The sequence below is a fragment of the Anabrus simplex genome, chromosome 2 (assembly GCF_040414725.1).
Source record: "Anabrus simplex isolate iqAnaSimp1 chromosome 2, ASM4041472v1, whole genome shotgun sequence".
Classification (NCBI taxonomy): Eukaryota; Metazoa; Arthropoda; class Insecta; order Orthoptera; family Tettigoniidae; genus Anabrus; species Anabrus simplex.
In genome coordinates this window covers 429197769-429210812 of record NC_090266.1, presented here as the reverse complement: position 1 = coordinate 429210812, position 13044 = coordinate 429197769, and the positions used below count along the sequence as shown (strand labels likewise).

Below are 13044 nucleotides of genomic sequence, written 5' to 3'. Positions count from 1 at the left end.
ACTATCTCCCGACTGCAAGCTCACAGCTGCGCGACCCTAACCGCACGGCCACTTCCACAGTATCTTACTGAAGAACTAATGCAATATGAGAGTGCCTTTTTGGTAGTGGAGAGGGTATTAGTTTAATAGCTGACTTGGAAGTCGAATATTTATATATTTCAACTACGTAGTCAAATAACATCTTCTTCTTTTTCTTCTTCTCCCTGGACATTTCCTAGTTATTTAGGGTCTATATCCCATGCGAACTTGGCCGAGTTTTACGGTCAGATGACCTTCCTGACACCAACCATATGTGGAGAGGTGTGTTTACTATTGCATGTCGCCGCTCCTATGCCAAAACCGCGAATGTGACAATGCTCTGCCTATCCATATTCCCCGAAAACTGTTCAGGCCTCCCAGCCACATATTGATATACAGTCCATCAGAACAATTTTCTTTGAGTTCATTTTCCTGTGCGCGTGTTAAAGGAAAGTGAACCGTTTGCTTGTGTTGATGCTTGTTGTTTAAAGATGCCTAACATCTAGGTCATCGGCCCGGAAAATGAACCTTAAATGCATCATAATCTAGGTGCGGGTAAATATGTCATGGCTGTGAGTTTGCATCCGGGAGATAGTGGGTTCGAACCCCACTGTCGGCAGCCCTGAAGATGGTTTTCCGTGGTTTCCCATTTCCACACTAGGCAAATGCTGGGGATGTACCTTAGTGAAGGCCACGGCCGCTTCCTTCCCATTCCTAGTCCTTTCCTATCCCATCGTCGCCATAAGACCTATCTGTGTCGGTGTGACGTAAAGCCACTAGCAATTCCCCCCACCTACCCAATCCGTCGACCTTGACTACGATACTCCTTAAATTCATTGCAATTAAGAAAAACAAGACTTTATAGAACATCGTTTCTTGTATCTTGTATCTCCGCAGTATTTGTTAAATATTTAATCTGCTGAGAAGAGATATTTACAAGCTGAAATGAATAAACAGTAATTCAATAAGTATACTTCAAATATTACATCTGTGAGATTCAGTATAGGACTGAGGAAATTCATTGGAATGTTCTTTTCTTCTTCTCCTCTTTCCTTTACAAAATGACGATAGAACACAATAAAGGTGCTTGTGCGTATGTGGTGCGCGCGCACATGAGTGTTATAAGGGCACTGATACCAGTAAATTGCGTTGATATTCAGATTGCAGTACGATACATTACAAAATCTTATATTAAAATATAGAACAGGAACGATATGATCAATGTGAATAGTTATACGGTGAATGTTATGTTCAGATTTCAGTCTAAAATCTAACTTTTGAGGCTTCTAGAAAATAGATTCAAGAGATCTGTTGGTTTTACAGTATTTTCTCTGTGAATATTCAAAATAGCCAAACCATTTGAGACCATTTTCACCTGTTTATTATCACTTTCTGTTCATTTTGTTTTGTAAAAATTCCATGGGGTTGTCTAACCCCTACTAACCCCTCCGCCCCTTTGCTACGCCCCTGAATTTAAGTATATACATTCTTGATTCAAATGTTGAAAAAAGATGGCACGCAATATTCGTGTTGTTACAATACACTATCCAAACCTTACGCACTTCAATTATCCTCGTATCAAAATAATGGAAATTCGTAAAGTATGAATAATAGATTATTCACTAATGTAATCCGTGTAACTTCATCCTACATCATAACAAGAAATTATTATTATTAATATTACTATTATTATTATTATTATTATTATTATTATTATTATTATTATTATTAAAATGAGATACTGATGCCATACTCATATCCTAATTATTGCATTTTCTTTGCAGTGACCTCAGTAAGAACCAGATTAGCAAGATTGCTGCTGACGCATTCCAGGGCCTCAAGTCTCTTACATCTTTGTAAGTACCTGTATTGCAGTCTTTCTGTTACAACCATATGTGAGTGTCGTATATTAATAGCAGTATATTATGTCCTTCGTAGCCCGCCTGGTGGTCATGGTCGCTAAGGTGTCAAGTCCTTATGGTCTGATAACGTGGTTAACCGGTTCGAGTCCCGCTGGTGAAAAAAATCACGGTGGCCGGCAGGGTATTAGAGGTGGTGGTACCGGTATAAAATGTCTAGTCACTAGATTGCGTGTCATAAGCCTGAGTTCAATGTCAAGCCTCCCCGCAGTATTTGTATTGAATTGTGGGCATATGACGCTGTTGATAGTGATTCGTCCGGCAGGCGGGGAGGACAAGCCTTGAACGGGCCCGTTGGTGTTATGCGATAGGGTTAGGCTGTATGCCGACACCGGGTTTCACTCTCTTTTTACCTCGTTTTTACACATTGGGCATCAACTAGAAAGGCCTGCACCAGGCGTCTCTGTAGGCCACAAGCACCCCCACCACCACCACCACCACCATCATCATCATCATCATCATCATCATCATCATCATCATCATCATCATCATCATCATCATCATCATCATCATGCCGTTCGTCATAGAATAATTTTCGCTTATACAGAGTGTTTTTAAAAATGCAGGCATCATTTCAGGGTTGGATTCCTCACACACATAGAAGGAAAACCGTGTATATATGGGTCCGGAAATGCGTACTTTCTTGGCCTCCACAATCACCTGATTTAAACCCGTTGGACTTTTTTTAGGCAAAGTCTTTGGGGTACGCGACTGCTGTGGTGGATGAAGCAACACTTCATGGCACAATAGTAAGATTTGTTTCAAACAATACATACAAGACCGGGCATATTCCAGCATGTCCGTAACTCTGTGCGACGACGAGCACAATGGCAGGCATTTTGAACACCTCTTGTAAGTTAATGATCGGAGAACATCAGTACATGCAAACTAGACTTCAACACCCGAGGTCATCCCACGACACAGTCTGATGTCTCGGAAATTACGCATTTCCGGACACACGTTAGTAAACACATTTTTCTTTCTCTATATGTGACGAATCTAACCCTGAAATTATGCCGCACATTTTAAACACTCTGTATATTATGTATCTAAATCAGACCAAGAGTGAGAAAAGGTAAAGAAAACTGGGGTATGGTTGCCAGGTTTACTACTCTGGCAGCGAGAATATAAAAGAGAAAAAGTCATACTATTTTGGTTTCGGAAGAAAGCGAAATCATTCTGTAACTCCAGAAAAAATCAAAAGATAATAGAGTATATGGAATCTTACAAATTTAAAGTTAATTTTGCTGCAAAAGAGTAATGTATTTTTTCTTTCCTTTTGGTTACACAGTAGAACTAATTCAGCATATCATAGAGGATTATGGATACTTCAGCAATATGTCTTAGATACAGTTGCTTTCACCACCACCTCTGTTTAGCGTGTTGTATATTATCGGACCCTTTCTCTGCCCAGTAATTCTACCTAATGATGTTACCCTAATGATACCTCTTGATGCAGCCAAGTTCCCAGGCCTCAGAGCTCCTGGTAAGCGTTCGAGAACTTCTCACTCTTGCAAATGTCGTTGCTTGACTTTGGGTGCATATTCCATTTAGACGGCTTCTTTTTATGTTCGAACGATGGGATCGGGGCATCATTGTCAACAGACCCGTGTACATACTGCATATTAATTTTGTTTACATCGGATGTCTAGCATACATGCACACCTACTCGCCTCCTATGCTTGAGTTTGTGAGATCGAATCCCGACGCCGTCAATTGGTAATTCCGAAAATTATATATGTTAGGCCCGTGTCAGTAGGTTTAGTGGCACGTCAAAGATCTCCTCTTCAGAATGAAATTGTTATTATTCTCATATCCTACAACCTGTATCCATATTGACTAATACCTACGATCAAAAAACCTGGGAAATATGTTTGAAATTATACCCTAAAAATACCAAAATATGACATAAAGACTTGGAAATATGACGGAAAAGAAAACATTGTTTAAAAATTGCTTGGAACACATTTTGGGGGAATATTAAGTTCTTGTAATTGGCCACAGCCGTATAAAAATGAAAAGCATTTTCCCCCGCGGGAAAAAGAACACGAAATTATTATTAGAAAAAAGAGAAAAGGTACAACACGTGTCCTCTGCACAGTATGCCTCCTAGTGTTGGGCAGCAAGGACAGATGCTGAGAGCTGTGTGCATGCCATGGAGATGCGAATGCTCCGATGGATACTGGGTATCTCTCTTCGTGAACATGTAAACAATTACACCATTCGGAAGCAGTTTAGTGTGTCATCAACTACAGAAAGTATGAGAGAAATCTGGCATCGCTGGTTTGGACATGTCCTGAAAGCAGTATCCTCCACTGTTGTAAAGACCACTCACCACCAGGAAATCGAAAGCCAACGACCACGTACGCGGTCAAAGCAGAGATGGAAGTACACTACCAGCAAGGATTTACAGATAGTTGTTCTGCACCCTGAAGATGCATTTGATCGAACGAAGTGGCTTTCAAATATTCGAAGAGTGGACGCTGCACCTGTGGGAAAAAACTAGGAAGATTATGTCCTCTGCACAATTATTCGTTTACATTATAATTTTGTTAGCAGAGTCACTGATCGATTTGATCATAATTACTACTTGGTAACAACGGGGTTAGAACCATTTAACAGAGAATATTTGGGAGGGATGAAGAGGATGTAAGCGAGGCCGACCAGCAGCGAACAGGTCACAATCCTAACATTCATATTTTACTCTTTCATTTCGACAATTTTTTGCTCATGAGACGTTTTACATTCAAATTTCATTTAACCACAAAATATTTCCAAGGAAAGGAAATTTAAAAAACGCAAAGGAGCTCACTTGGTACAAAGCATATTAATAGTGCTTGTAGAGTTGCTATTATAATATGAAAAAAGCATTAGATTTGACCAAATATGACCTAATGATAAATTATGGTAAAATAAGCATGTATATGGCCAAAAAAACAGTGTTATTATGTTCACAAAGGCTAGAAATATGTTTGAAGTCAGGTTGTATGGAGAGGCCAGGATAAAAGTTTGATGTGTCACAGAAATCTACTCCCTACTAATAACATAACATAGGGTACATTGCAATTTCTTTTTCAGTTTGTTTTACGTCGCACCAACACAGATAGGTCTTATGGCGACGATGGGGTAGGAAAGGGCTAGGAGTGGGAAAGAAGTTGCCGTGGCCTTAATTAAGGTACAGCCCCAGCATTTGCCCGGTGTGAAAATGAGAAACCACGGAAAATAATCTCCAGAGCTACCAACAGTGGGGTTCGAACCCACTACCTCCCGGAGGCAAGCTCACATCTGTAAGTCCCTAACCGCACGGCCAACTCACCCGGTTCACATACTTTGAGAGTTCATGAAACATACATGCATAAACACCGATAACTCCTGGTTTTCAACTTGGTTAATTTCTAGCTGTACAGACTCAAGCGTCCGCCTCTGTGGTGTAGTGGTTAGCGTCATTAGATGCCACCCCGGAGGTCCGGGTTCGATTCCCGGCTCTGCCACAAAAATTGAAAAGTGGCACGAGGGTTGGAACGGGGTCCACTCAGCCTCGGAAGGTCAACTGAGTGGAGGTGGGTTCGATTTCCACCTCAGCCATCCACGAAGTGGTTTTCCGTGGTTTCCCACTTCTCCTCCAGGCAAATGCCGGGATGGTACCTAACTTAAGGCCACGGCCACTTTCTTCCCACTTCCTTGTCTATCCCTTCCAATCATCCCATCCCCCCACAAGGCCCCTGTTCAGCATAGCAGGTGAGGTAGCCTTGGCGAGATACCCGACCCAGTGTCTGACTGTCCAGGACACTGCCCTTGAGGCAGTAGAGGTGGGATCCTTCCCTGAGTCCGGAGGAAAAACCAACCCTGGAGGGTAAACAGATTAAGAAGAAGACAGACTCAAGCGATACGGACTTTATTCCTAAATTTAAATTATATGTAACTATCTCAGTGGTGAATGTTTCGATAATCAATCCCTTCACCGTAGTAAAATAAAGTTAGGTGCACACACAGGCAATATCATAGCGCACGATAACAGTTGACAACATGAGTGATTCATTTAATCGTCGTAATGTTGTTTCTTCGTAAAATCTGTGAGACTCTTCACATTTTTATGCAAGATTTTGGGAGATTCTTCCATTTAAAATTTGAGAATTGTCGTTTCTTTCTTTCTTAATCCGCTCACCTTCCAGGGTTGGTTTTTCCCTCGGACTCTGCGAGGGCTACCACCTCTACCACCTCAAGGGCCTTGTCCTGGAGTGCAAAACTTTAGGTGGTGGGTTACAACTGGTAAGGAGGACTAGTACCTAGTCCAGGCTGCCTCACCTCTATGCTCAACAGAGGCCTTGATGGGGGGCGGATTGGAAGATCCGAAGGGATATAGAAGGATGCGGGAAGGAAGCGGCCGTGGCCTTAAGTTAGTCACCATCCCGGCATTTTGCTGGAGTAGAAGTGGGAAAGCACGGAAAACCACTTCGAAGATGGCTGAGGAGGGAATCGAACCCCCATCCCCCTCTACTCAGTTGACTTTCCGAGGCTGAGTGGACCCGTTACAGCCCTCTTACTACTTTTCAAATTTCGTGGCAGAGTCGGGAATCGAACCCGGGCGTCTGAGGGCTGCAGCTAATCACACTAACTACTACCACACAGAGGTGGACGTTGTTTCTTTATGACATAGAATATGAGGCAGATTACTGCAGATATAACATAATGCAGCTTACAAGGGAACTATTGGTTTGCACCAGACAGATTTCAATGAACCCTGGGTGAATAGTCAGTTAACTTGTCCTAAATGTATTGGTAAAAATAATTTTGGCATAAAAGTGAACGACGGTGTATGTTTATTTGTGCCTGAGCAATTCGGGCGGTACAGCCCTGGCTTTCTTGGGTGAGACCCATTCTCTCACAAATAGGTAACCCAGACCACTCCCCCATAAACGGATAGACTTATTCCTTCACACGAGGAATATTAACTTTGAAGGTCATAGTCAAGATCCATCTCGAAACGAGCTGCCTGATAACTGGTAGCCCAGTTACCTCCACCGATTCGAATACCATTTTCCGTCCCACTTACACACCGGACTGGCATGAATATAAATTTTATTCCTATCAATTAGTACATGGCGTAGTTAAAATTTGTGTTCCACTTGCTTGAAATATAAATCGGTTCCATAATATTCAGTTTTAAACAAATGCACATCGTATATTGCTAACAGCGACAGCTTTGACACACTCGGAGATGGATAACTCACCTCTATCGCAGCCACGAGGGTGGAGTGAAGTTTGTTGTTCACAATACTCTTACAAGGGACACCTTTGACCTCGAACGCTCGGAACTGCGTGCAACCATGCTTAGAATAACAATCAATCATAAACAAAACAGTGGTGTGCGTCTTTTCCATGCAAAACGTTGCATTCTACCTCAAGTAACATTTCAAATAGAGAGAAACAAAGTAACAAGATATCAGTACCATAGGAAGGAAATTATATGTAATTTCATGGCGTCAGTGTATCATTATATTTTCAATCAGCAGAGCCAAAAACCCTCTGCTTAAATTATTTATAATAGCGCAAAACACACATATACAGCAGTACCACACACCCGGTAGTACTTATATTAGTCCTCAAAGTGCAGATGCGGGATTTCGATGAAGTGATTAAAATGAAGTGGGAGAGAACAATGTGCACACCTCACTAAAGCCACGTTATCACATTCCAAATCACTTTCGCATTTACGCAGTCCAATATCAAAAGCCAAACTAATTACATTTTCAAATGATGATGTTGGTATGTCAATGTCATAACCTGGCTTTCGCCAAGCATATTGCAACATAGGCTTATACGTACGTGCAGCAAATTGATTGTAAATCACAGAGTGAAGTTTCACGATGAAATAACGATCATTTACCTTCACTTGTGGTTTGGCACCATGTAGTCTTATAAAATCAGTAATCCTTCTTATATACAGTTTATATTGCCGAAAGAAGTAAACATCAAGGGGTTGGCAATATTTTGTTGTTTTCGGTGGCAATATCTTCAGCGTAACATCTTTGTTTGGAAAACTTTCATCTAGAAGGGTACGATCTGTATGACCTGCCCAGGAATCACACAATAAGCTCTTTTCATTTGTTACATGTTCGCCAAGCACTGAAGTTAGAAAACGTTTCATGTGTTCTTTAGTAATTTTTACACTTTTGCTTGCCTCCACATGAATGTTTCGTGGACAGGTTGTTGCAAGTTTCTTTAAAATATTTGGACCGAAAGTGCCTTGTGTTTCTTGAAAACAGATGTACAACTTTTTTGCTAGTCTGCCTCCCACTGATAAAGCCACATCAATTGTGTAGCTGTGGGTAGAGCTATGTACAGACTGCAACACACTAGTTGTAGTTTTCTCTCCTCTGTAGGACAGTGTTGATGCTGAAGACATTTCATACTGGAATTGACTCTGGTCACTGTTCCAAACATTACCTTTCTCCACACCGTCCTGTGTTATAAACATGTTCACTTCTTCCACAAACTGTTGTGCTTTCTGACATATAATATTATCGTCTTCTATGTCCTTAAGTGTGATAAATGTAGTAATATGCCTGGATGAAATGCCATATTCAGCCTTGAGATGGTCGATAAAGGAAATGGGAGCTTTAAAATTGACCAAGCCAACCATTTTAGCCCTTTCTTGTGCCCACATCTGCAGATGCCAATGCACCATCAAATTGCGATATTACATACTCTTTTATAGTTTGTAATTGCGACAGTCTGTTTCATTTAAAACGAGCACCTGCTCCCCGTTTCCTAGACACATAATTTAGAATTAATGTGCAATTTGATTTACTTTCGATGCACTTATAGCGCTTCATTAGTTTGCTATAGGAATTGAAGCCACGATTGTAATAGTCCACATAAATGTTCTCTAGTACGCTGTCATCAATATCTTTTAATACACTGGACCTCGTCTTTTTGGGTGGAAAGAGTTCGTACTCACTTTGACTTGACTGTTCCTGTTGCTCTGGAGATGAATGTCGTGTACTGCTTGAAGAGCCACCTTCAGGTTCAGGTTCAGGTTCCTCCTGTCCTTCAAAATCCGTATATCTATCCAGCGTAACGTCGTGTATTTCTGTGTCATTGCCATTACATTTCTGAATGATAATGTTATATAATATATCCGCGAACTCCATATCCTCGGCCCCGATGTCATTTCCATATTCAGCACGTCGCAACTTGGTCCCTAATATTTGGACCACATGCGTAGGTTTAATTCACTTCATGATATCACTGCACTGTACACAGCTCACATAGTAACTTGCTTGCGAACATAGCAAGAGACAAATACGTACTGCAGCTATGCCACTCACGCAATTGGAGCACTGGTTAGTGTAGCTACACTTTACCACCGTCTAGTGGCGCTAGCAGACAAGTGCGGAGTTTTGCATGGAAATGAAGCACACCATTGTTTTGTTTATGATTGCTTGTTATTCTGAGCATGGTTTCGAGCAGTTCCCAGCGTTCGAGGTCAAAGGTGTCCCTTCTCAGTTGAACATACTTTTGCCGCTTTTCTCATAGATTTTTTGTGCCAATCGGTCATTTCTTTAACACTTATGTAAAAGTGTGGTTCGTGGTGTGGGTTATTGTAGTCAAGTCGTAGTTCGTGAACCATAGGCAATGATGAGTGACCTAGTAAGTGGTTCTGAGAGTCGGGATACCAGTTGCTATGGAATAGGAGTGGGCATCTTGGATATATTCTGAGTGAAGCAGATAGGACTGTACAATCGACCAGTGGTCCGTAACAAAAGATCCTCACAGGGACTACTGTGTAAATGGGGTATCATACTGCTTCACAGAATTGACCGAGCTCAGAACATTTTAAGCAAACCTCGAACCTGCGGGAGTAATGGGATCCGACTTCCATTTGAGAGGCGAGGGACTCTTGGAAACAATTTGGCGAACTAAATGGAATTCGATGGGGAGCTATCAGTATTAATGGACTCGCATAAACGGTTATTTGTCTTCCACAAAACCGGAGGTTCTTCTTATAGTTTCAAGGAACACACATTCGCTGGAAGACTCCACGAAATGGTCTACCACAGAGTAGTGTTCTCACATCTTTGCTATTTAATTTGTACAACAATAATCAATCCACATTTCCATATACGAAGAGCTATGCTGATGATCTCTGTCTGACAGCACGAAGGGAAAAGTTTGAAAAGGTGGAGCAGTTGTTCTCTGATGCACTGGAAGACCTTCTGACTTTCTAAAAGAGAAATCAACACAAACGTAATCAATCCAAGACGCAGGTTTATGCTTTCCACCTTAGAAACGGGGAAGTAGCAAAAAAGCACAAAGTTAGCTGGGAAGGAGATCGCCTGGAACATGAATTTACCCAAAATACCTAAGGGTAAATTTGGATCGCACCCTATCTTACAAGACACGTTGTATGAAAAACAAACAAAAAAGTCTCTACAAGAAATAGCGTACTTCTTAAACTGATAGGGGAAAACTGGGGCTCCCATGCTCAGACACTACGTACAATCGCATTAGCTCTGTGTTATTCCGCTGCTGAGTGCGCTAGGCCTGTATGGTATCATTCAGTTAATGCAAAATAAAGCGAATATTCCTCTCAATGAGTTTTGCGGAATAATTTCTGGCTGCCTGAAATCTACACCAGTCTATAAACTATACTTCCTGGCAGGCACAGTGTCTCCGTTGTACGTCGTGAGGTCATAGCACAAAATGAACGAACAAAGTCAGTAGAGGACCAAGCTCACCCTCTCATTGGTGACCAATACCCAAGGGGAAAAGCTTTGTGCGGACAACAACAATGCTCACTCCAAAACCTGAGGTACCCTGGACACAGCTAGGGCAATCCACTACACCACCAGAGTGGAGAAAAGCCTAAGAAAGCCTTCCTGTAGGCCATGGAACCAACTGGAAAATCTGGCGATGACTCAATAGATTTCGGGTTGGTGTGAGGAGATGTAGGGTTAATTTACATAAATGGGAATATCTGCAGGCATCAGATCTCAGCGAGTGTAGCGAGAGACAATGCTTACACCTGCGTACCTGGGACTGTGCCCACACTTAATGGCAGGCAGTAACAGTGCTATGAAAGTGGCCATATCCTGGGCGTTGATGATCTAATTTGAGGCATTGTACTTATTTATTAATTTTTCGATTGTATAATTGTAACACTCCTTTACTGCACTGTACTTTATTGCTTCCGATTCTATTAAATAAATAAATAAATAAATAAATAAATAAATAAATAAATAAATAAATAAATAAATAAATAAATAAATAATCATGCAGAATACAGGTTAAGAACAGAGAGCTATATTTGAAAATTGAAAAACTAACTGACGTAATGAGAGAAAGAAGACTACAATTTTTGAACACGTTTACAAAATGGATGAAAACAGACTAACCAAGCGCATATTCAACCTTCTGAATAGTTACAAATCTAAACCCACATGGTTCATTGACATTGAGAAAGACATGAAAAATGCTGGAATAAAACAGATACATCAAAAACAGAACACTTTTTAGAGAAGCAGTTCAAAAGGCAACGTTTCACGAGCGGAAGAAACGAACAACTAGAAGAAAGTGGACTCAAGAAGAGAAGGAACGACAATCTCGAAGGATGAAGGAAATTTGGATGCAAAAGAAATCGAACACAATGAAAAGTAACCAAAGTTGATTCATCGTACCCTCCAAATAGGTTATTCGAAAGAAGAAGAAGAATAAATAACAATACTAATAATCATAATAATTAATAATTGGACTTGTGGGAGAAGGAAAGTAGAGCTGGATGTGTCAGCAAGGCGGACGCGTCTGGATATGTTAAGAGTTAATAATAACGAGGATGAGAGAATGGATTATAAAGTAGACATGGGCTTATGCCGTGTCAATAAAACAAGAAGCTTTTTACGGCCGTGAATACATCAATACCCACATTTAGATTATAAAGTATTCTTAACAGTTGTTAAAATGGGGAGGGCAGAGTGTGGGGTTGGACTGTTCATCAAGAATACTATTGCACACAACATAGTTAATGTTAGGCACGTAAATGAATGAGTGATGTGTGCAGATTTAGCTTTGAAGGAATTAGGAAAATAATTGTCTCAGTTTGCTCACCATGTGGGGGTGAAGATGAGGATGAAATTGATAAGTTTTATGAAGCACAGAGATACATTGTAGTCAAGGTCAACAGCAAGAATAGGATAGTGCTAATTGTTGACTTCAGTGCGAGAGCTGACAATAGAACTGAATGATACGAAAAGATGACGGGGAAAATGTGGGAAAGATATGCAAGCTAATAGGAATGAAAAGCGTTTACTGGACTTCTGTGCTAGTATGGGATTAGCAGTTACGAATACATTCTTCAAGCATAGCCCTACCGCTACACAAGGGAGGGTAGGGGCAGCAGATCCATAACAGATTATATCCAAACCGACTTGAAATTCAGGAAATCTGTTAGGAACGCGCGGGTATTCCGGGGTTTCTTTTGATTATACCGTCCACTATCTGATCTGCAAATAGGCCTAGTAGGCTATTTCTAGACCTAGGATAGAGAATGTAAAATCTGTCTGTAGACAAATAAGGGTAGAACATCTCCCGGACGAGGGAATTAATGAGAACTGCACGGATATAATTAGTGAAAAGTTCCAAACAATAGACAGTAAGCAGGTTCAGGATATATACGGAGAATGGGTGGCAGATGGGATGCTGTAGTAGAAACAGCAAGTGGAATGATGAAGTAAGAGCGGCTTGTAAACATAAAAAGAAGGCTTATCAGAAATGGCTCGAAACAAGGACTGATCCAGACAGGGAATTGTATATAGATGAAAGAAACAGAGGGAAACACGTAATTGCTGAATCCAAGAAGGCGTCTTGGGAAGATTTCGGTAATAACCCGGAAAGGCTAGGTCAAGTGGCAAGGAAACCTTTCTGGACAGTAATAAATAATCTTAGAAATGTGCGTAAAAATGAAGTGAAAAATGTTTTGGATAAATCAGGTGAACTCGTAATACATCCCAGTTGGAAGGAATATTTTGAAAATCTTCTCAACATAAAAGGAAATCTTTCTGGTGATGTCGCGAACAACCAAGCTCATGGACAGGAAGACAACAATGCT

At 41.0% G+C, this 13044-nt stretch overlaps 1 protein-coding gene across 1 annotated transcript in view; it reads left to right on the top strand.

Annotated features, from left to right (window-relative positions):
- Positions 1-13044, top strand: part of sli (slit guidance ligand) — a 1279943-nt gene that overhangs the window by 914176 nt on the left and 352723 nt on the right. Inside the window, exon 9 of the mRNA XM_067140837.2 lies at positions 1803-1874. Coding sequence (XP_066996938.1) covers positions 1803-1874 — 72 coding nt within the window. The remainder of the gene's footprint in view (positions 1-1802; positions 1875-13044) is intronic.